At 31.5% G+C, this 25122-nt stretch overlaps 2 protein-coding genes across 17 annotated transcripts in view; one reads left to right on the top strand and one right to left on the bottom strand.

The window, feature by feature from the left end:
• Positions 1-1162: 1162 nt before the first annotated feature.
• Positions 1163-25122, bottom strand: part of LOC134687488 (runt-related transcription factor 1-like) — a 44849-nt gene continuing 20889 nt past the window's right edge. The window contains exons 1-6 of one of the 4 annotated variants that reach the window (XM_063547827.1): positions 15834-15892; positions 8574-8921; positions 6108-6221; positions 4168-4377; positions 3487-3591; positions 1163-3189 (exon numbers count right to left, since the gene is read on the bottom strand). In XM_063547827.1, coding sequence (XP_063403897.1) covers positions 2339-3189; positions 3487-3591; positions 4168-4377; positions 6108-6221; positions 8574-8921; positions 15834-15864 — 1659 coding nt within the window. In that variant the 5' untranslated portion in view covers positions 15865-15892 and the 3' untranslated portion in view covers positions 1163-2338. Of the gene's footprint in view, positions 3190-3486; positions 3592-4167; positions 4378-6107; positions 6222-8573; positions 8922-15760; positions 15893-25122 lie in introns of those variants that run through there. The other 3 variants (XM_063547823.1, XM_063547825.1, XM_063547826.1) reach the window with 3 other exon arrangements.
• The window catches only part of LOC134687489 (transcription initiation protein SPT3 homolog), a 67235-nt gene continuing 53075 nt past the window's right edge, over positions 10963-25122 (top strand). The window contains exons 1-4 of one of the 13 annotated variants that reach the window (XM_063547834.1): positions 10967-11010; positions 16168-16256; positions 23013-23110; positions 24237-24323. The gene's annotated coding sequence lies outside the window, so the exon portion shown is untranslated. Of the gene's footprint in view, positions 11011-11057; positions 11318-15976; positions 16011-16167; positions 16257-23012; positions 23111-24236; positions 24324-25122 lie in introns of those variants that run through there. The other 12 variants (XM_063547829.1, XM_063547839.1, XM_063547840.1 and 9 more) reach the window with 12 other exon arrangements.

Here is a 25122-nt window from a genome sequence, read left to right as displayed (position 1 = left end):
AAGTGATCAATAGACTTGTATCTAGTTTATTGTGAATCACTTATGTATCATTATTATGACGAAAATAAAACTTTGAAATGATAAGCAGTCGGAAGACCACTTGTTCCTTGACGTCAAATAATGTCCTAAAAAGACGGATGACTGACGGAAAAGACAGATGCATCCGGATCAAATAACTAAATATTCATAACAGTGTTGTTTACTCGTAAAATATGTTACATATGTGATATTCAACCTTGGAGTTAATCATCAGAACAATATCCAAAAATAAAACGAATCATGTTCATCTGAGGCAAAAATAAATTGTGTTTATGTATTCGTGAATCTTTTTTATGTTGCCATTCTGTGATGTTTTGTAACACACCAGTTCGTTATTTATTTTTTACTTGTTTCTGTAAAACACATTACTTTTGCTGGTCACAAATAATGTATACCCATCCTTTTCAGTAAACTTATTTAAGAATCTGTAATCTATACAAAACCGAAATTCAATTGGGTGTCTTTTTCAAATTACTGAAGGTACATCAGAAATTGTGTCTAGACAGAACTTTGTGATACACTGAAGTAATCTTAAACACTTATATTTACAAACGCGTTCCCAGTGTCATTCCACAAAGTAAAAAAAAATCGCAATGATATACGTCCCATGCATTCTAGATTAGATTACGGATAATAATATAACAAATTTCAGAATTTCGTAAAATGTGCGCAATTCATTAACTGACATTGTAAACAGTCAAAGAAATTGTGGGAGCTGTGATTATTGGGGGATCGACGACAATTTGATAATTTTAGGGTGGGGAGTTGAAAATATTATCTGGACGGGAAAATGAATAACTTTGCACTAGAGAGCAGGAAAATTAATATCCGCAATGGTATCACAAATTGGAGGAAATCAATGTGTATAGGTGAAAATGCGGAAAATGTAGCAGTATAGAAGAAAAATGTTACTGTTCGTCATTCATTCCCAATTCCCGTCAGAACATGAATGGTCATCCCCTTATAATCAAAAGATTCCGTTAGTCTTAATATTTTTTCCATTAATTTGTGTATGAATATTGTTATAATTGTTTTGTTGAATGTATAGTCAAATATACAATGTCAGACAAGGAAATGAGGAAATGAATTAAACGCAATACACTGATAGGAAATAAATGACATATTAAGTATAAACATTTTATTTTATTACAAATAGACATGTCAACCACACAATAGTGCGATAAAAGTACAAAAGCTTTAATAAGAATAATTTAATGAAGGACCATGGAATAACATGACATTGTAAATAGATCCATTTTCGTGGAATTGATTTTGACATTCGTTTTTAAAAAAAGCTTGAATCCGAATTAATCAATCTTTGTTCATGGAAATTAAACTTTTTAACATACATTATGTCATCAAATTAAGAAGACCTGTTTCCACGAAAATGACCCTACTCACAACTTTTAATAAACAACGAAATGGAAAATACTTGCAAGACACAAATGTGGAATTTTCATGGTAAAAGTAAAAAAGTAAAATAAATGCGTCAGTTTTCTATAATACAGCTCGTAAAATGACTTAGCACTGATATGATTTCAAGGGCATACAAATATAAATAAGCTAACAAAACGTCAAAAAAATTGACGTGAAATGGAATAAATAAATAGAACTACAATCGACAATGGAAAAATAGCTTTCCTTTCATAAGTTTCATCGCCAATCTTTGGTTTATCACTGATTAACTAGTAACAATGTCTTCGATGTTAAAATAACATAACACTTTTCAAAGTTGATTAATACATCCCATCATATCCTTTTCATATGCCCAATCCTGCTTCTTTTTATCTCCAAGAAAATCCATAACTAGCACTATAAGTATAAATATCGAGATCAACAAATTGCGTTTGGAAATGTACAACATCTCAGAAAAGTTAACAATCTCACAAAGGTTTTCTTTTTAAAGCTTATAATGGAAAATGCTTTACAAACGTTTACAACAAAACAACTTATGTAAACAGATCAAATGTTCTTCCAATGTGACCAACATATCTTCATGACTAGCATTATAATGTCTTTTTCCCCGTATACCGAAAACTTTCTCCAAAATCGCCGCTCAATCGTCTTTCAAAGTCTGAGATCACTGAAGAGACAACCATCGATAATATAAATGCACCAACACATAATGCCTCTCTCTTGCGCTCTATCAGTCTGTGTCATCACATGACACCAACTCCATTCGGATGCCATACATGGCTCTCCTACAAAAAATGCACATACCCCAGGGTATTGTACCAACGTCGCTAAAATCGTTGCAACGGTTAAACATTGCTACTGGTAAATTCGGCATCTAGCAAAGTCAGTATGGCCTCCAAACGGACGAATCGGTAACCGCATCATTTGGTCTAGGTGGGGTCCTAGTTGAATCAGGTGTTGTGTCCATTTGAGTAATATTTCTCCTCGAAATCACACGAGATCTTTCATTAACCGAACTTGAAAATCTATGATCTTGTGTTACTGTATCAGGAATCAAACGAGACGGAGGTGATGGTGGTAAAGGTCTTTCTATTCGCATGGGAACATCAGACGATCGTCCTCCTAGTACCTCGTATGTTCGGACCTCTCCGGAGGGAACGTAGAGACTAGTTTGATACTGTGGCGGAGAGGCTAATGATAAATGTGGGTAGAGAAAGCTAGGTGGGACAACTGCGGATGGTGAACCACTGAGAAAAGATGGCGACATTGTCGTTGCTGGCGTCAGCCCTGATAAAAGATCATGGGTCATCATTGATGGTGGTCCCAATGATAAAGTTGACATATCACCTCTACTGTCTCTAAATGACTGAATATGTCTGCTTTCTCGTAAAATATCAAGATTCGATGAAGCAGAATATGGTGGGTTGCCAAACATGGTGGCGAGACTAGATTCCCCAGAATAACGTTCGGTCATTCTATGTTCCGTTATTCGTACATCTGCTGTATATCTAGGTCCTAACATTAATGGGAGGTCTGGCATACGTGAGTCAATCGACCGAGAATTAAATGGTGTCATATGATCCATCCGTTGTGGGTCGGGAATTGTGATTGGTAATGATCTACTGTTTGATACAGGGACTAAGTCTAAGTGAGATGAATTGTCCTTTGAGAATTTTTGATCTACATTTATGGAATCTATAGATTGAGATGGAGGTGGTGGTGTCATATCGTGACCTGAAAATAAAAAGTATACCATTTTTAAAGGGTTATCATTTATTAATTGTAGCTAGTTGGTGCATAAATTTTACAACACTGATTCGACTTTCTGACTGACTATTATTTTTTCTCTTATATTTCCTATTTTGATGCAAGTGTCAACTGCTTTAACAGCTATTTCATGTATATTAATGATAGAAAGCTGTCCAGGCCATTTAAAACATATTTTCTAAATAAATACTGCATAAGGTCAAAATTGGACTAATTCTCTGTGCAATTAATCATTGATTAACTATGTTATTAATAATATCTTACCTGGTAAAGCTGCTGTGTTGATAGGTTGTTGTTGTGTGAATTGTGCAACAGAAGAATTAGTAGTATAGACTGGATCATAGGTACCCCATGGACTTCTTTTTATATCTGAAAAACAAGTAGTAATGTTATTTTATATGTGACGGTTTTTTGCAGATATTTACCACATAAACAAAATGTTTAACATGTGTACTGTCTTATTTCATTGGCTTCCGCGCTTCATACAAAATGTACTTCGGTCAACGCTTTTAAACCCCAATGAAGTTACAAAAAGAAGGATTCAATTCTAAAGTAAATTCTGCCACTCGAGAAAATATTACAGCACTCGTTCTTGACGGAAAGTAGTACTGTACTTTCAACTGGTGTTTTTTCAAACGATTTTTTGTTTGTTTGGAACATTTACATCAGTAAATCACAATACCATGTTTCCTTTGGTTGTATTATGTGGTGGTAGATCTTCTTTTCCTACAATATCTGGTTAGCTGATCAATTGTGGTTTATAATGGGGGTTACCAATATTTCCGTTTGCCTTACGGTTTTATAATCTGGTTTTGTGGTTGTAGTCCACTAAATTGAATAAATTGCCACAAATATCCAAACAAACCACAGAGTACTCGCATAAACATAAGTTCTTCTATAAATATGTATATATAAGAAAGTAAGTAAGTAAGTATATATATGTACCTGTAGGGTGATATCCATTGGTGTCAGACGACGGTTCAAGCACGCGTCGTGCGTTGTCTGATTGCTGTGATAATGGCCGTCTGATTGTATTCCAGTCGGGTAATTGGGATGAAAATCTATGGCTTTCTAACTGACGTTCAGAATATGGATTTCTGTCTGGAAAATCTATGGGACTTGGTCGGTGAATTCTGCGATCATCAGTTCGGAGTTCTGAAAAGAACATACATAGCTATAAGTGGCGTTATGACAAATAATTCAATACATACATATTTAAAAACCAAAACAGAACAACGAAATTCATATTTTTCTTTACAAGATATCAAAGGGAACTGAAAGAACCAAGTAAATGGAGAGCCGCTTTGTTGTATAATAAAGCACAAGCTTTAAACTGTCAACATGAACAATTTTTCAACACGTGTATAGAGAGCATTTGACACTACCGGAAAATATAAATTGCTTGAAGCTTTTTGCGATTTCATATTGGTTTTGCACATTTTATGGTTTTGCACATCTAAAAGACACACTCTCTAAAGTATTCCAAGGATAACTTATTAAAAAAGCGCACAAAACATCGGTTAAACCCCTATTTAAATGACAGGAAACCTGGTAATTGTGGATAACCATTTCTTGCTAATGGCATGCTTTAAGAACCCACTGATTTTGTCTAAAAAGAAACCAATTACACATAGAAACAAACGATATCTCGGCATAACAATACGAGCCCCTTGCAATCAGTCTACTTCAAACCACAATAGAGAATCTTCAAATTATTCAAGAAAATTGGAACAGCAGATGTTTGCAGACTGCAGAGCTGCACTGCACTTTAGATTAAAATCAACTCTCAGAAAAAAACCGTTACGTAACAAAGAGGTCGAATTGTTTGCCCTTTGTTATGATAATTTCATTTCGTTTCTTACACCACAAAGAACCACAATGACTAACAAAATGAAAAGAAAATTTATCACCCCTTATAGAATGATATTCCATTTTCAAAGTTATAAGATAAATCAAATGACAAAAAGGGCTAATTTTCTATCGGAAAAAAATAAGGCAGATTCTGCACGCATATGGGCTATCATATCCGCACTTCACTTTGAAGCATTATCTAACTCGTTTAAGCAAATTAATGATTTATTTACATTTCCCAGAATGTGTCAACAAAGTCCCATTTATACTCCCGAATTCTCAAGTATTTATCTGAAACTCACTTAAAACATTAAAACTCGCGATATCAAACAAATGTTGTAATAATTGCAAAACACTTTATATGAAAAAAAAAGAATGATATGAAGTGATAGATGGATGGACAGAAGAATAGTTACAGATGTGAGATCAAGTACACACTTTTTGTTTGCCATCTGTCTAACTACATATTTACAAAACAACCTTTATTTATATTTTTAAATGGCTTCCATCGATATCTAATAAGTATGTTCATGATAAAGCTAAATAATTTGCATATAAATTTGAATACAATCTGGGACTATTAGTATAATAGTCCCAGATACAGTGAGATAACTTATTTTTCTACAGCGGTAACAATCCTGTCATAAATTATCTATATATATAATTTGATAATTATGAAAATGGTACCCAAATAAGCGTTTCCAATAACATCCATTTGTAATAATGGCTTAATATCATAATCCCCCATACAGCTTATTTTGTTCATACCACTTGCAGAGTCTCTATAGTTATCCTCAATTTATCTATTGTCTTATTATTTGTGTAACAAATAAAATAATTTAAAAAAAGAATGGCATCGAAGTTCTGGATAAATATAAAAAACAAAATGTTTATGTGTGAATCAGAAACTTAAAAAACACGTGCGTAGCCTTAAAAATACTTTTAAGTAAGGGTCTGTTGAATATTTTGGTATAGTTATTTTGTCTTTTTGGATATTTCAGTTTTGTCAATTCTAGGGAAGAAATGTGTCTTACTTGTCTTACTTCTTGGATCACGTGGTCCGTCCACGGTCACTTTAATGGCTTTCTGGTACAAAGTTATCTGTGGTGGACATGTATATACAGCTATGGTAATTGTGAAACTTTTACCTAAAAAAGAAAACGCATGTAATTTATTTAAGCATAAGGGATGTGTTTGAGCTGCATAAAATTTTAATGCCTATGCTGTATGACAAAATAACGATTAACACGTTTTCAAACAAAGCTCGGTTTTATCAGACATAATTATACAATTATTTTATTATTGTATTAATTAAATGCCTCTAGTAGTGCATATTGTCAACTCCATATATTATAACAAACTATAGTTGTCTCATTGGCAATCATACCACATCTTCTTTTTTATATAGGTTTCCTTTGTATTAATTTAAAAGCAGAATTCACAATAGAGCTGGGTAGAACGGTGCAGCGTGGGAGAGAACAGATTTTTTAGTTTATATGTGGATTTCTGTGTTTTTGTCAAATAACGGCCAAGTCTCTGCAACCTTCATTTTTGTCACGTAATTCGTATCTCTTTGTTTATCATTTTCTCAGTATTTCACGTTTACTTTCACCTCATGATTTTTTTCAGATCCATGGAAATATAAATTACTTATTCATACAAAAATGTATATATAGGCCTAGAAGTTCATATCTCTATTGGAGAAATTAACACTTTGTCCCTGAAGTTTCAAAAATTCCCGTCTCTACATTTCGATCTATGTGTCTATATATAGTTTCTTAGAATCTATACTTTTATGTAACAGTAAACATATTACCGCAGAAATGAGAGAACGGTTAACCTCAAATGGAAAATAGCATACCTCAATAAAGAGATGTCTAAAACACAAATTAAATTGATTAAATACTCCATTGAACAACCGTGAATGTTTTGTTTCCTTTTTGCGCCAGCTGATAGGATTAGATTGGAGAATTCGGTATCCTTATCAGATTTAATTTTTTCATGGAATACAATTATTTTCCGAATTAAAGAAATCTGATTTATGATTTTATGAAGTTGTTTTATTGCCCTTAAACAAGCATGTGTAACAATAAATATGAACAAAAAAGTGTCAATTTCTAAAGGGTTAATTTAGTGTAAAATAGGCAATATAAAGCCATTTCTTCAGACTGTCATATTAAAAGGAAAATACGATTATGACAGACATTTAACGATCTGTATTAGGAAAAAATCATGAAATATGAGAGACATTGTTGTTACTTTCTGGCTCGTGTAAGGGGTCGTGGGTCATTTTTACGGCATCGTTAACCCTGCCTTTATGATCTGTGAATACAATGGATGATTTGCTGGGTTTATTTGTCGTGAACTCGAGGTCTGCGACATCTTAAAGATTAAATTATCTGTCAACTTCATCACGGAGGGATAATTACAACATTTCAAGTGACCTCTTGTAACACGCATACGACTTAGTTTCTTTTATTAGGTATTAAATATGTGAAACAGAAACAATGACTAGGATTTTTATGTTTTCAATGCTTCATTCCTTTAGAACGGCTTTTTTATATTTTTTTGTTATCTCAGAATTATCATTAGTTGTCCTTAGAAATCGTAGTTACAATTAATATATTGCAAAATATACGACTGTCGTTGCTTCTATCTCAGCCTTTACATTTTATTGGTTAATTTTAGTGATCTTTAGTGATAATAAAGGTCTATATAAATTACAATGGTTGTGAAGTATTACGACATCGGAAATAGGTCAATTTTACTACTGTTTTTCCTTATATGGCAATGTTTACTACAACGTACTATGAAATAGTGTAAATTTTCCCACAGTAGCTCCGCCTACTGACGTAGATAATGATATAGACATATTGTATACCTGTACACCGGTTGAATAATAATATCGTGAATCAACTCGTACCTGTTACAAGTTGAACCATAAATCATATCACAAATAAAACTCATGAAAACACAAATTAATATAATTTTTTTTCTTTAAGTTCTTTTCTGTCGTGGTACAATGCTCCGGTGTATATTGTATAACAGTTTTATTGTTTCCACTCCAAACGGTAACTGACGTTTCCGTTATTTTTGGGAGTTCAACCAAGTACATAATGAATATATATGATATACGGAAATGATATCCGCTAAACATGTTAACCTGGAAAAACCCAGCGACATACCGAAAATGTTTGACGTCGGACAATGGTACAACATTACACTAAATTAATACAAAACGGTGTACTATAATATCTTACAGGTAGAAATATTATGTAATCTCGTCAAAATATATTAATCTATGAGTATGCGAGTCAAAAAGGATCTTACAACAATACTAATGATAAAAATGAAAACTCTTTCGACATGGAAGAAAACCTTAAAGCAAACTTAAGACAACTGATATATTATAATCATCTATCATGCCGAAGATAGAAAAAGAAATACTAGAAGTAAAAAAGTTTGAAATAAAATGTCCAAAACAATAAAACTATACATACCTCGACCACTTCGTCCAACAAATCGAACATCATTAAATTTAGCCACTTTGTTTTTCATAAAGGCAGTACAATTTCTTAATTCCGCACAATAATTTTCGTCATTTCCAGCAGAAATTGTCACTTTGGTTCCATCTTTAATATCTCCAAGTGAAACAACTTTAAATCCTCCTGGAAGGGTTTTGTTTGATCTCCAATGCGGTGGCAATGCTGTACACACAAAGTTTGGGCTCCCAGTTCTAACCAGGGGCTCATTGTGGTCACTGGATACCGAACCCAGACTCCTTTCCCCTGGTAGTACCTCTGCCATTTTGTGAGGGGAGTCCGGGAACGGAGTTAATCCGTTTAAATCTGCGGGTAAATGCATGTGGTTAATATATGAAGAACACTAATAATATAGATAAAATACAAAATTTAAAATATCGAGATCTCCTGCACTATCGACCACTCTTGTGGTTTATGAATGAACGTTTGGTTTGTTAGCGGTTTTAGTCAATAAGCCACTCCTACGATGTGACTCATTAGCATTAAAATTACTACGCCATAGTAGCATGTTTACATGTTAAACAAAGAAGTATTTGAATGTTTGATATATCACAAAATATCTATTTAGACTAACTACAGAGTATGTATATATCATAATTAAATGACATTTTCTTAAACAGACAACAAATAAGATACCGGTATGGGACTATGTTGCGTGCGGATTAATAATTCTACCTGTCAATCATATTTTCGCACCTGTAAAAGTAATGACTAAACTAATACACATAAAACTTTTCAAATAGTGCGAAGGAGTTTGTTGAAGGATTGAAGTAATTTTCAGTATTACATGGTTGTCAAAAGACAATAAAGAAATTGTTTACTGATAACCTGTTTTCGACAAAAAGGAATAAACAATTAAAACTGTTAAATGCAACGTGAGATTTTGAAAAATGTGTTTTGAATGTTTTTGCAGAATTAGCAATTAGTCAATATTTAACAAATGGAAAATTATTATGAGGTGCTTTGAAATTGATAAAATAGGAATACCCCCCCCCCCCCCCCCCCAAAAAAAAAAACCCCCAAACAAACCTGTATATATTTTTAATTTTTAATTAATTAATCAATTATAAAAAAAAAACGAACACTTTTACTGTTACAAGTATATATAATAATCTAATATTTATAATCAACACAATTTGCGGCTCAAATTGGGCAAATTTGGTTTGTGTTAACACAAAAAGTCATTCACCAGCTGCAGACACTTCAAGTTTTTATAACTTAAAAATGGGTTAATAATATATGTTCCCTTGAGGATTCGTCACCCTGTCCCGTTTGACCCGAAGTCAGAACTTTTTTTTTTGCCCGATGTTAGAACTTTTTTCATCAATATCGGCACCATCACCAACCAATAATCAGTATGTATTAAAGTTGGCACACGGCGATAAATGGTGTCAAGGCTTGTATACTAGCATTAGACAGAATATAGATAAATACGTTGCATGTTACTGTATATCCTTCTTAAATAAAGAGGGAATAAGAAAGGTAGGTTGTTAGGGGAACTTATCCTTTTTGAGAGAATATAAAGTTTTCAGTGTACATTATTACAATAGATGATAGCCTGGGTCTCGCGGAAGTTTAGAAAAGTTTCATACACAAAAGACATTACTGTGTTGATCTCGACACGCGCATTGCGCATATGATATTGAAATTAACGGAACAGGCAAATTTCTAGTAATAAACAATATTTACATAGACACATATATATACATATTCCCCCCAATCAGTTTTTTTCTTATTTATTTGGTCTTTACACATGCATGCTTGGATCAATTAATTAAGTTTTCCCTGGAAAGGGGGAGGGATCTTGATATTGGTTTTTATTTTCTTGTTTAGGATGCACTGGTTCCCAAATTAGAGGGCCCATAAAGGGCATAAAATCAGATACAATTGATTTACATATTAATTAGTAATAACAGCACATGCTTAATTATATCAAGGATTTGTATAGTGATTATATATAATCTCACTATACAAATCCTTGATTATATCGTTGAAATCAGTGACATTTATAAATAATAAAAATTGTATAATAAATAAATATATATAAATATATATATGCAATAATGGTACTCATGATGATGCATATATTCAGGGACATATATTACAGTCTATCTCAGGACCCCCCCCCCCCCCCCCCCCCCTTTCGGAATAGCGGGTGCACTCAAGATCACTCAATATTGGTCTTTTGTGTGCTGGTTGAAAACAGGAAACCACAAAGTGTCAACAAAGATGTATATCATTTCTTATATATATATATATATATTTGGTGTAACCGCGAACTTTTTTGAACCCGTAAAACTGTAAAAAAATCATTATAGTATGTCATTTCAGTGAACCTTATCTGTTAACGCACCTTCCAATTGCGCATGAGCGGAAGCTACAAATGTAAACACTGGTAAGATTATCAAACATTTATTTTATCTTTAAAGTTACTTAACGAATGGCCTTTTAACTGTATCATTTATGGAAATCAGTGAGCATTGATAAATAAATTCAACCCAAACACCCAGATACAGTTGTCTTTCTACGTTATATAAACGAAAGAGTACCACGTGTTTATCCGTTTAAAACACAACTTTCACTTTGTGTGGGAGTTGATTTAACACCCAAAGGAATATCTATAAATGTAACAACAGTATTAATAAATGCTTCTCAAATGCGATGAGTGGGATGCAAACTGGGTCAAGGATGGGCTACTCATGGTCAGTTATTTTCATTTGTGTAAAGCGGCATCATCAATGTGATCAAATGATATTGATAATTTTAAATTATAACCTGTTTGAATAATAATACAGTTTATAATATCTTGATTGCGATAAACAACAGTGTATACTGCTCCTTTGTACATCAACAAAAATCATGGTAAAGTTTAAACAGACAGCAACTTAACAACAATAATAACGAAGAGACTATAGCAGCGAAACTGCAGCTCTTAGGTTATGATGATAGATTTTCACTATGGTCCACAAATAGTTAAAAAAATATCATAAGGACTTCATAGCTCTACCAAGAGACTGTAGTAGTCAACAAAAGATAGGGTGTTCATCCAAAATACCAAGTTCTTCCTGAATCTATTCACAGAAACAATGAAGGCTTATACAAATTGATCATGATGATGTTACAAGATTGATCCCTGGGAAAATGAAGGTTATCATTCAGCATGTTAAGGGGTTAAATTGAAAAAAATATTTAATTCTACAAAGTGTTCAACCAAAACACCATGAACACATGTACTTTTGAAATTAAAAAAAAATCATTTTTAAACTTTAGTACAAATACAATACAAATTCTTTTTTTTGGACACAAACTCATAAAACAATAAATGGTAACACCTATTGCATTACATATAACTATAATGATTGACATGGTAGAATGAAAAGTTTCATGATAAAATTATTAGTTTAACATATATATCCCATACTGAGGGGGGATAGGACCTTTATCGGGACTCCGGGATAGAGTGTTTTTAAGCTCAGGATTTCGGGATTTACCCTTTCTGGATTCGGGAATTCTTTTTTTGAATTTCGGGACCTCAGGATTTAGTGTTTTTAAGCCCCGGAATTCGGGATTTCGTGTTTTTAAGCCTGGGATTCGGGATCAGGACCCCTCCTATCCCCCGCCATACTCTAACATGTAGATTTTTTCATAACCATTTTGGCAAGTGATCCTGTGTAATAATCCTGTGTAATAAGTTGGCACACTCAGTGGATAGTAACCCAAATCAAGAGAAATTTCTTTGATTATAATTCATAAGTCTCCTAAATGTGAGAATTAAATCAAAAATGACTAGTAAGCATTTTCATGGAAAAAAAGGAAGGAAATGATTTATTCCTCTTGTTAATTATTCAAAATGAATGACAGTTTACATGGTGCAATGTCATGAAAGTAGAAATGACATTGAACATATGTCAGAAGAGAAAAAAATGTGGTATTAGAATATTTTCTTTTTTAGAAGTTGATCCATTTAAAAAACAATAACTTTCAGAATAATTTATGTTTTAAGAACATATGTAATGGTACTTCCAGAGTAAACAAATTGTGTTTCAGTGATATTTCGCTCCATTTGTATAAACTTCACTAAAAAAAAATTGCTTTTGAATATAATTAAATAACATCCTTGACCTTTGGTTTCTGTTAGATAGTTGTTTCATTAATAATCATAACACATGCATCCCTTATTTATATTATGTAATTATTTAACAAAATTTGTAATATGTTACAAATATAGGTGTTAGCAAACAGGTTTACAAAATAATCCAACAGGTAAAGAATAAGTTGTGGAAGCAGATGTACATGTGTCACCCTAGGTGATCCCAAGAAACAAGGAATACATTTACTGTTACATTGTTAACTATTGATTTGAGGGGAGCAAATTCTGAGGGAATTATGTTTTATGTTGTTAAATGCAAAAATGATTGCAGATTTATAAAACTATAAAAAAAAAATGTCTTGCTTTAAACCATGTTTCACATTTCATTTGTTTAAATTATTTAAAATTATAATTTTTTACATTTTTAAACAATTTTGGCATATATCATAATATGCATGATATATTAATTATGATTAAAATGCATTGGACCTCTGAAATATGTTTTTTATTTGCAAACATTTCAGAAATTTATTTGTGAATGTACTTAAACATGTTAAATAGGCTATTATCTACATGTAAGCATATATCTACATGTACATGTAAAATTGTTTAAAAAAATATAAAATGTGGACACATAAAGAAATCTAACATATTGGCAGATTTGCAAAACATTATTTCATTTTGTCAACTAATAGACTACATGTACAGTCATGTAGTAGTTAAAAAAAGTCAGCTACTATAGAGGAACATACTCCTATATTGTTTCGTAGGTCATCGTCAAAACCTTGAACATTTGTTGATATCATGAAAAATAAGGAAAACAATTAGCCACAAAGGAAAATTTTGGTGTATTTATGATGTTCACGCTACACTTTGTTTCCCTTACTCAGGTTTTTATGGTCAACCAAATTTGTCGGGATAAGTGACCACAAGCTGCTTATGTCTCTAATCTTGAATGAGTATTAATGTAATGATCTTACAACATGAACAGTTTTTCACATAAAGCTTCCTGAGAAACTGACTTACTGCAGCTCAAGGCAGTGCAGTAATATATTTAATCTGGATCGTTAATTTGTTAATTAAAGAAAAACTATGACTCATTAATATTTTTCTTTATATAATTTATTCTTCTGTTATATCCGCTTATGCTAAAAATCGGATTAAACTGTTTAATAAAAAGAATAAACTGACTGTATTCAACATGCATGTTGACTAATTGGTTCGCAGTTCATGTGGGATCTAATCAGGATAAATCTAAGAATTATGAAAGAAAAGCAACTTGAAAGGACCTTTTGCAAATAATGTTTATTTTAGTATTGGAACAAACGATCAGGTTTTAAATCCTAATGCACCAAATTATTATAACATTTTTCAATTGGAACCCTCTTTGTTTTGAGCAATCAATACATTTGAACGTTGACATATGGTTGGACCCTCCCCCCCTTTTATCCTAGTTTGGGGACCACATTTTGAAAAATGGCTGCATCCACCCCTGCACATTATTCAACTAGATGCATTGTATGGGTCACTGATATTTTTATCTCATTAGGGACATATACTTAAGTATATCTTTATTTTAAGGGTTCATAACCTTGTGCAGATCCATGATGTTGAAAAAGGGGATTATAAAAAAGAAGATGTGGTATGATTGCCTATGAGAAAACTCTCCACTAGTAACCAAATGACACAGAAATTAACAACTTTAGGTCAATGTACGGTCTTCTACGATGAGCAAAGCCCATACCACATATCAGCTATAATAAGCCCCAAAATGACAAATGTAAAAAAAATCCATAGAAAAAACAATCTAATTTATGTACAAAAAAAAATAAATGAAATATAGATATATATAAAACATCAACAAACGATAACCACTGAATTAGGCTCCTCACTTAGGACAGACACATAGATACAGGATGTGCAGGATTAAACATGTTAGCGGGGTCCAAACTCTCCCCCTAAGCTAGGACTCCTAGTTGGACAACGTTTGGACTGATGCTTGTAAAAAGTATTTGAACATAATGTTGTACAGGTTTATTTATACATCTACATTGTATCATTTTTATGAGTTAAAAGTTCTAGCATTTTTCAATTTTAATGCTTTAGTCACAGTCAAGCTGACTACCGGTAGATAAAATTGAGAATGGAAATGGGGAATGTGTCAAAGAGACAACAACCCTACCATAGAGCAGACAACAGCAGAAGGCCACCAACAGGTCTTCAATGCAGCTAGAAATTCCATGTCTTCAAGTCAACTTGAAGAAAATTGCAATATAAAAATAAGGAGATGTTGTATGATTGCCAATGAGACACCTCTCCACCAAAGTTCATATGAAGTTGATATGAGAAATTATAGACAACCATATGACCTTCAATATTGAGAAACAAACATACCATATAATTGGCTATGAAAGGCCTTTCATGCAAAATATGAAACCAACAGTTTAATTTGTTATAAAATAATTTATGAAAATCAAATATGACAGACATGACCAAACAACAACCACTAAACTACACACTCCTGACTATGACCATGCAGACACCTAAGGAATGTGGCAGGGTTAAACATGTCTGTGAGCTCTCAACCCTCTCCCAACGTGGGACAGTGGTATAATAGCACAACATAAGAACAAATTTGAGAACTATGATTTTTTTTTTCATAGCTGAAGAAATTCAAGTCAATATATCAGACATTTGAATAATATGTGTATGTTTGATGATGCTAAAGATACCTTTTACTTCATATACATCCAATACTAGAACTTATCCAAATATTTGATTTTCAGAGAAAATTACTGCGTTTGAAATTAGAAGTTAAAAATACAATATAATAACAATAGATCAATAGATTTATAGAAATAATCAATATTGTTAATGTCTAAGTTTGATCTGGTTGCTGTTTTAGAAGTTTTAGTTTGAAATACAAAAATTGATGGCTTTTAACAGGACCTTTTAAAAAAGAATTGTGAGTTAGTATTTCTATAAATATATGGTTGGTGCATTAAAATGTTCAATCATTATTTTGGAAGATTTTTCATGCTAATATTTAACATACCAGAATCCTCAGTTAAAATATCCTTGAAATGCTTTTTCAAATTGTCCAGCAATTTATAATACAGTTTCATTACCTTGTTTAGCAAAAGCTGATTCAAGCATCATGGCCTACACAGTTTTAATCTGTTAGAGCAGGCAATTAATGATCACTTCCTTTTTCCTTCCTTAACAACAAATCTGTAGATCTGGACTACTGTGATTGAATCAATTTATACAAAAATTTGGAAAAATTGTTTAAAGTTCAAATAAATGTAAAGCTCATAACTATAAAATGAATATTCTTGGCTTTTTGGTGCAATACCTTGTTCTAAATGTAGAAAACATAACATTTGTTAATAAAACGGCTTAACTTCAAATTTGAAGAAATATTTCTATATCTTATATCTGTCTCTTTTTACTTGTCTTTAGGGAGTATAAGTCGTGATGAAGTTGGAACATTCTGTGGGTGTGTGGTGAATATCTGCGGTAAGTGAGCCACTTACTTTTTACCATAATAGGTAAGTTATTATCTTGGAATTAGTTCCTTGACATTTTATCAAAGATAGCAAAAATAGAATAGTCCAGGAGATCATCACATGACAATAACATGAACATGTTATTTACGGCGTGTTATGAAATTGCAGACTTGGTTGATAATTAGATTCTAGCAATCCCATTTAAGGCATGATTTTATATTTATGTTTAAACTAAATAGATTATTGCATCTACATTTGGAACAAAAACAAAGTTTTTTTGCATGTACAAGAGTTTATTGTATTAAAGGGTATCTTTGAAGAAAGATGTATAAAAAAAAAATTCATCTGACATAAAAATACGACTGCTGGAGACAGTTTAAAAACAAATCTGATTGGGAAGTTTACAGATTTCTATTCTTGTGAAACTTCAAGCTATATCATCTATATCCATTTTTATATGACTGCAAAATATTTTGTGTTTGTATAATGCTATCATGTCATCGTTAGAAGACACATTTGGTTTACAGACAAAATCTTTAATTTAAGTGAATGGATCTGTATAAAATTTTATCCAAAGGTTCAATACCACAAAAGGAAGATTGGGATTGATTTTGATGGGTATGGTTCCAACAGTTTAGAATTAGGGGTCAAAAATAAGAATTTTTGTAGTTTCTGGACAATAACTTGTGTGTAAGTGTATGGCTCTCTCTTAAATTGTACCACAAGGTTCCATATTACAAAAGGAAGGCTAAGATTGAGGGGTAGTTGCCACAAACGTTCAGGAACTAGGCGCAAAAAAAAAGTGTCATAAATAAGCATTTTCCTAGTTTCCAGACAATAACTTGTGTTAAAGTTTTACAAGTGTTTATTGTAATTGTATCGTTGAAGAGTGATGCATAATTTTTTTTTTCAAAAATCTGACCTAAATTATGGCTTCTGGAGGCAGTTTAAAAGCAAAATCTAATTGGGGAGTTTACAGATTTCTATTTATGAGCTGAGGCTCATCTATATCCATTTTTATCAAATTATGCATAAATGATGTGATTGAGGCTTAAATTTTTTATGCCCCACCTACGATTGTAGAGGGGCATTATGTTTTCTGGTCTGTGGGTGTGTTTGTCCTTCTGTTTGTTCGTCCATCCGAATTTTTTCACCGTCCGTTCGTTTGTCCATTTGTCCGTCGGTTTGTACTGTTTCAGGTTAAAGTTTTTGGTCTAAAGTAGTTGTTGATGAAGTTGAAGACCTATCAACTTGAAACTTAGTACACATGTTACCAATGATATGATCTTTCTAATTTTAATGCTGAATAAATTTGATCCCAATTTCAGGGTCCACTGAACATAGAAATGATAGTGCAAGTTCAGGTTAAAGTTTTTGATGAAGTTAAAGTTACATCAACTTGAAACCTAGTACACATGTTCCCTATGATATGATCTTTTTAATTTTATTTCAAAATTAAAGTTTTGACCCCAATTTTAAGGTCCACTGAACTGTACTATCATAGGCAGATCCAGGAGCCCTTTTGTGGGAAAAATTTGGTTGATTATATAGGGAATCATTGAAGCATGACTGGAGCAGCCACCCCCACTTAGGTCAGTCTGCGGGCCCCCCTTAGGAACAGTTCTGGATCCACCACTGACTATGGACACAATCTTTTGATACATCTTATGTGTACTAGATATTATGGCAATGGTAAGGTTATAATTGCTTATACATTGCACATAGCTTAATTTCAGTGGTTGATTCATAGAGCATTTGCAGAGGGTGTTAAAATATTCTTAACCAAAAAAAAAATTTATTGTAAAATTTAGAAATTATACTGGGATTTTGTCAGTTTAGTTTAAAATGCAATTTAATTTTAGCGATATTGAGAAAAATCCTGTTTAATTGATGTACCATATTTCAAGACCTGAGTTTAAATTATTGCGATTTTTACCCTGTCACATTTTATCGCAATGATAAAAACTTCGCATTAATTTCTGAATTTACAGTATTTCATTCCAGTCAGATGAAAATTGCATAAATGTGGTTGGTAACTTTGCAAAAAAAAAATCATAACAATCTGTACTTTAGTTGTTGCTATCCTTGCATTCATATTTGAATTCAGATTTTTGTAGACCTAAAATAGTTGTATCATTAATGCAACCTCAGTGGCTGTGAAAACCCCCCCTTTTTAAAATGACTAGATCTGCCCCTGAACCTACCCATTAACTTCATGTTATGCAGCTCCAAAAAAGTTTTGTCTGCTTAGTTTCATAAATTCATAGTAAAAGTTGAGTTTTTCTACTTGTATGTTAAAATCTAATTGACTCTAGATAGAAAAAAAGAAAGTTGAAGATTTTCTTTTGTCTTGACAAACCCTACCTAATACTTAAAGGACATAATTTTTTGTGTGCAAAAAAAGTATATCTTATACTTTCCCGCGAAATACTTTAAATTATCCAAGATGTAATTTCAATATCAACCTTTTTATAAATTCAGCAATTAAGATGAACCAAATCATTTTATTGAAAGAAAATGAATACTTATTATGAACCTATACTTAACTCGACTGTATAATAACAATATTATCAACTATCATTAACTCCATACGTATTAAGATTTTCATAAAAAAATATTCTTGGAATAGAGAAAGACCATGTATGGTAAGATTGTGCTATAAATAGATTATGCTACCTGACTGTTGTCAGTAATGATACAATTACAATTAACTTATTTCTTAAGGGATTTAATCTGATATTTTAATTTATATGTATTTAACGAATGCATTATTGTTTTCACCTAATTGTAATACACGTTTTTTTTTTAATATAGAAATAAAAATAATTCTCCAAAGAGATGAAAATCAAGTAAAAATGTCATTTTTACAGAAAACGTCCTCTGGTATTTTGTGAACAGTCTTCCCACACAGAAAATAAGGAAATAAACGGAAAAAATCACAGTAAGCCGTTAAATGTAAAGGTCAAAATGTCTTTGGTTAATCCTTCTAGAGATTTGCATCCTGATATTGATTTTTTAAAAGCTAAAAATATTGATATTATGAAAGAGAAATTCTCTGCTGAATTTAATCCTGTTCTAGATTGTGTTATTAATTGGTAAATATTTGTATGATTTTAAACAGAAAAAGAAGAAAGTACTCTTAGATGTATATATGTTGATAAAATACAAAAATGCGTTTCATTTTGATAGGTCGTCTGATGCTTGGCATTATTAAATCTTAGTTATGGCAAGGAATTATGTCCAGAGTTCAGAGAAAATTAAAAATCATTTTGCAAATACAAAAGCAACACCATTGCCAAAAAAAAAGAAGGAAAAAAAGACAAAAACAGTCCACAAAACTAGACTAAGCAGCACAAATACCAACAAAAACTTGGGGTGAGGTAAAGTTTTGTGCTCTCGAAAAGTAGCAGATCCTGCTCCACTAGTGGAACCCCTTATGTTGCAGATGGTTAGAAACATCCTTTACAAGTTCCACATGGGGGAGAGGGGTCTCAATCAAGGAAAAGAGGACAGGATTTTCACTGTGACAATTGGAACATATCTTTGTTCATTTCTGATACAGATATATTTTCTAAAGATGTCAAACAAATCTTGAACTATTACTCCTATGATCTGTATATTTGCTTACAGAATAAAGAATTATTAAGGATGTTTGCTATTCTGTTTCAAAATAGCAAGCTTTTTGAAAGATTAGTAAATACATAAAGAAAATGATTCATGATATTTAAGTTTAAAAACAAGATGAGCGAACATCCTTTAAAAGAACTGTTACCTTTCATTGTCCTAATCTTGATTCAGTTGTGTTATAAACTAACAGTGATTATTGTACTTTAACTGTATATATACTTTTCATTTGAAGCAATGTTAAAAACTGCCCATGCATTATTTCTATAAGAAAAAAATATTAAGGAAATCGTGTTTCGAACATGCTTGATTAAAATGAATATTTGATTTCAAATGTTATTTGAATTTCGAATTTCAAAGTACTTGAATCAAAGGACTAATTAATTAAAGGACTTAAGATTTTATTTTGAATCAACGATTAACATTTGTAGAACAGGATATTGAAGCTGTTTCAGCAACAGATTACGGAAAGTTTATAGCCATTGGACATTTGTGTAGGGGAAATAGTAATATTCGCTACGCATCAGCTATTTCTGGACAATATAATTTCACCAGAAGACATTGAATCATATTACAGAAGGAAGTAGTTGTGTGGGATGCAGTAATATTAAAGAGAAAGAAGAAAGTTTTTGTATCTTACTTTAATGACATATATTGATTCCTTTACTGTCATGACAAAAGCCTTGTAGCAATTGGTCAGGAATGCGACAGTTGTTTTCTATTACAAACTGTAGTTCCTTTGGAGATATAATCATGCATGCAAGCTTTCAGTTTTGTCAGGTTTATGTATTTTCCTTTTTTTTTTTAGGTCTATGGATTTGTTAATGCTTTTTTGGTCCAGTAAAAACTAAGTTTTGTTACAGAAACAAATGTTGATGAAAATGTATAAAGATTAAAAATTGCATCTGTTAAAAGATCCGGTTAAAACAGTTTTGGTTTAACATCAAATTTGATACCATAGGAATTAATACAGTTATTCTAGCGATGATGAATGAAAATATCATTGATGTAATTTAGTCTACTTGAGAGATGTATTATTTTAAAGTAAAACAAAACTGATTGATATTTGTTAGTTTGTCACACTTCAGACATTAACATCTCAAGGGTAAAGGGTCAAATAACATCATTTATTGTAAGTAAAATCCCTCTCTAAAAAAAGAGATTATAAAAGTAGAAGATAGCTTTGAAGTTATATACAAGGTCTCTGACTAAGATTATAAATGAGCATTGAATTAAGGTGTGGCTAAAATACAATGTACAACCACTATGCAGTAGTTTAATATTGAGTCTTAAGGCAGCAACCATTTGATTTTCTGGGGGGGCTATGGTATTTTTGGAAAAAAGTTTGTTTCCAGTTTTTGGAGAAAAAAATAATTTGTTTTTGAATCTGAGAAGAAGAAAAAAATTGTCCAGAAAAAAAAACCATGGCACCCCTCATCCCCTCTCCCCCTGAAAATCAAATGGTTGCTGCCTAACACCTTTCGCCATTCTGTATTATTTGGTGTTCTTACATGTTGTCTATTTATGGTCTCTTGCTTTAAGTTTTCATAAAAAAATACACATGTACAAGTACATGTACTTGTAGAACAGGAGTTATCCCCCTGTTTATAACACTCTCCATATGTATACACAGTGTGTACCACCAAGGATTTGTATCACTATACAAGTCCTTGGTACCTGACAAAATGTTTAATTTTTGTGTTTGAATAGTTGAATTTATATGATTAGAGTCCAGTGGAAATTGAATTATCAATACAAGAAATCATGTGTATATTTTTAGTTTACTTTGGACTTCTTTAATTTGCCTCCATTATACAGACAAAGCATGTGTTAGCTATGATTACTGTAAATTTTTATGCATTTTAGAATTGAAAAAGACATAACAGAATTATTTTTGGAAAACATTATAAATAGAATATCATTTTTTTCCAAAAGAAAGAAAAAAAAAGATGATATTTCTAAAATATTGGAAGCATGCAGATATTGAAGAGATTTTGAAATAATTGACACATTTAGCAAATAAATATATTAGGTAGTTCATAGTTTTGTTGTAAAAGAATAACAAATAGATATTGTGAATAAATTAGGGTACATGCTTCATAGCTTAATTCTACAAAAGCCTGAAAAAAAGTTGAAATATGTAAAAAAAAATATACAATCTCATATCAATCTTTGTTATCATGGTTATGATGGACCTGGGGTCTTGAATAAAATTAATAGAGATATAAAATTGTATCAATGATGGATAACTAATACTGATTATATGTGACTAAAACAGAATGCTGCAAATTTCAACCATAACAATATCTATAAAAAATGTATACCAGGTAGATGGTCAACAATTCTATCATAAGTGAAAGTAAAGAATAATAACATTAAATGATAAATATTTTTATGATAATTATCAATTTGTTAGGTTACAGTAGCTTCTTTAAATAATTTGATATAAAGTTGGATAAAAAATTACCTTCTTAGTGCAAAATTGTGACAAAACCACAATTCAGGATTTCATTAATAATGCAACAGATATTTTTGACAACAAATTTCAGGTAATTATTTACATGGACATTTTCACAGAAAAGTACAAGGATCTTAAGTCATATGGAAAAAATATTATAGAAGAATATAATGTAAAATTAAAAATAAAATTTGGTGGGTTAAGTATTTAAACACCTTTAAACAAATATGTGTAACATTAAATTAATATTAAAGGCAATAGGTTATTTGTAAACTGTTATAAGGATCCAATATTACTTCAAATTTATTTTGTAAACATGTTGTATTAGTCATGCATTGACAATCCTAAAGTGTTTGGAATTCCATTGTAGACAAATTAGCTTCTACAGGTAAATTGTCACCTGAATGTCTTTGTCCCAGGTATTATAGCTTAGGTGCCATAATACAGCTCTGGGAATAAGACATAATTCAAATGTTTGGCATTCTTGTGGCTAAAAAATCAGGGCCATATCAGATGGGTACATAATGAATACTTTATGGAAACCCTTGGGTCATGTTATTTGATTAGCTAAAAATATCATTATTTATCACTTAGATCAAAAACATACAATAAATTTAGCTTGATTATATTATAGCTGACAAGAAGTGAGATGTCACTTATACCGACATTATAATTCAATTTCTCATTTATTTTTAACTTGTGATTGTCATTTTCAGGCTAATTAAAGAATGATCAATTTCACTATGTAATAGGTTATGTATGAAGATCAAGATTAAAGGGTACTTAGACATATTATAACAGTAATTGCCTGCTGGTAGGTTTAACTTTAGAATTAAAGTACAAGATCATTTAATTAAAGCACATACATATATACATTTATGGGGTCTTAATCAGAATTATTTTCAATTTAAATTTTTCATATAGTACTGATCGTTTTGAAATTATTCAATAACAAATAATGAAAAAAAGAAAACTATTGGTTTTCTCTGCAATCATTAAATTTAGTCTATTGTTGTAGTAGTTGAGCTAGGAAGCAAGTAATTAGCCATCCTCTTAGGAATAAGGTGTCAAATTGTTAAGAGAGGTATCCTCTCAGGATTAAGGTGTCATATTGTTAAGATACATAGTAGTATAATAAGAATTAACTTCCTGCATGTGTGAAGAGTACTTTTAGATTAATACATGGAAGTATTATATTGACTATAATAATACTTCCACGAAATAACTCACAACTAATGTAGGATTTGAATGTGTGGATAATTTTGTTGAAATTTTGACTATCTCAAAACAATTAAAAAATAGACCTATTAAGTTTCCTTTTGCATCATAATGACAAACACTATTGCATGTTGGTATATTTTTGACATGTAACCTGCACTGATCATATTTGTAAATAGGTAGGTGCGGTTAACCAGATTGCCACACTTCTGAAAATAACATTGCAGATCTTCTGTTGCGTTAAATTTATAAGAAATGGGCGACTAATTTCTAGGTCAACCAGTACATCGGAAGTAAACAAACAAAAGAAAACAATACAAACAATCTGATCTGTTATGGCATTATCAGAGTTTTCCTCATCTGTTGGTTTTTAAAAACCACAATTAATCCGGCTTAATGATAAAATTTACTATAATTGTAAAGTTCACCGATTTTGAAAGAGGTGTTTCAGTAAGATCTGGTGTAGGAAACAAATGATGTTTAATTGTTTAAAGTCCATAAAGTACACAGAATATATCATATGTAAAACCACATCAAAGACGTTTTTATTTGTACGTAAGTGTAACTTGGTGTAACCACATTACACATTGATGAGTGGTTTAATACGCGATTACTTTCCCGTCACCGCTATGTAAATTAAAGGTAATAGTAAATATTTCTTTTTAATTTCCTGAATTAATTTGTAAAGTTATGTCAGTGTATCAAATCCTATGTCCAACAAGGAGGAAAAAAAGTAAGAAGAAAGGACACCCCACAAAAACAACCATACGTAAGGACGTTCTATTCTGAATAGGACCTCCTGAACATAGGTACAAGTATAGACATTAGCATGTACATCATAACGTAATAGGATGTTTCATGCTCTTTGACCCTTGAATAAATGTCAGATTTTCAAGGTGTGAAAGCATGTTATATAAACTTTCCCTTTCAAATTTTGTTTTCTATTTTTGAATTTTGTAAGGAAGATAATTTTTGCTTTCTCGTTCAACAGTCCCCTAGATGCTTGTTAAAATGTATTTGCATTAAACTTAATTCATGTTATAATGTTTTTACAAGCTTTATTTTATTGCAGGAATGTTAATCGTGTATAAAAGAGGATTACATCATTCAAAAATGTAATTTCTATCAATAATAATTTGAGGTCAATCAGTGTATGACATTTCACAAATAGTTTTATTACAAACAAATTAGAAATATTAAGCTTCAAAAATTACTATGAAATATTAAAAAAGCCATTAAGTCAAGTTGTTGGTTTAATATTTCAGACAATCGTAAAATTATTAGTTTTACATGTATCTATATTTAGTTATAATTGGTCTTCTGTGGCTGTGTCAGAGAAATATCTCTGTGACCCTGTGTAAGGGAAATATATAAGTGACGTACACACTTAACTGATTACATCACAAGTACACATGTACGTAATAATGATGCATCATCATTACACGTACATAACACATCCTATGATGCACTTCAGATTCTGTATCAAGTTTCATGTATTCATGCACTTGAGATAACCACTCAAAACGTAAGTAAAATACAAATAAAAAACAACTGTACAAATTTCAAAAGACCTTTGAGAAAAATAAAATATTTGAATGTCTATGCAAT

This window comes from Mytilus trossulus, chromosome 10 (assembly GCF_036588685.1).
Source record: "Mytilus trossulus isolate FHL-02 chromosome 10, PNRI_Mtr1.1.1.hap1, whole genome shotgun sequence".
Lineage (NCBI taxonomy): Eukaryota > Metazoa > Mollusca > Bivalvia > Mytilida > Mytilidae > Mytilus > Mytilus trossulus.
Note: the sequence above shows the minus strand (reverse complement) of the source record. Positions and strands in the feature narration are given on the sequence as shown.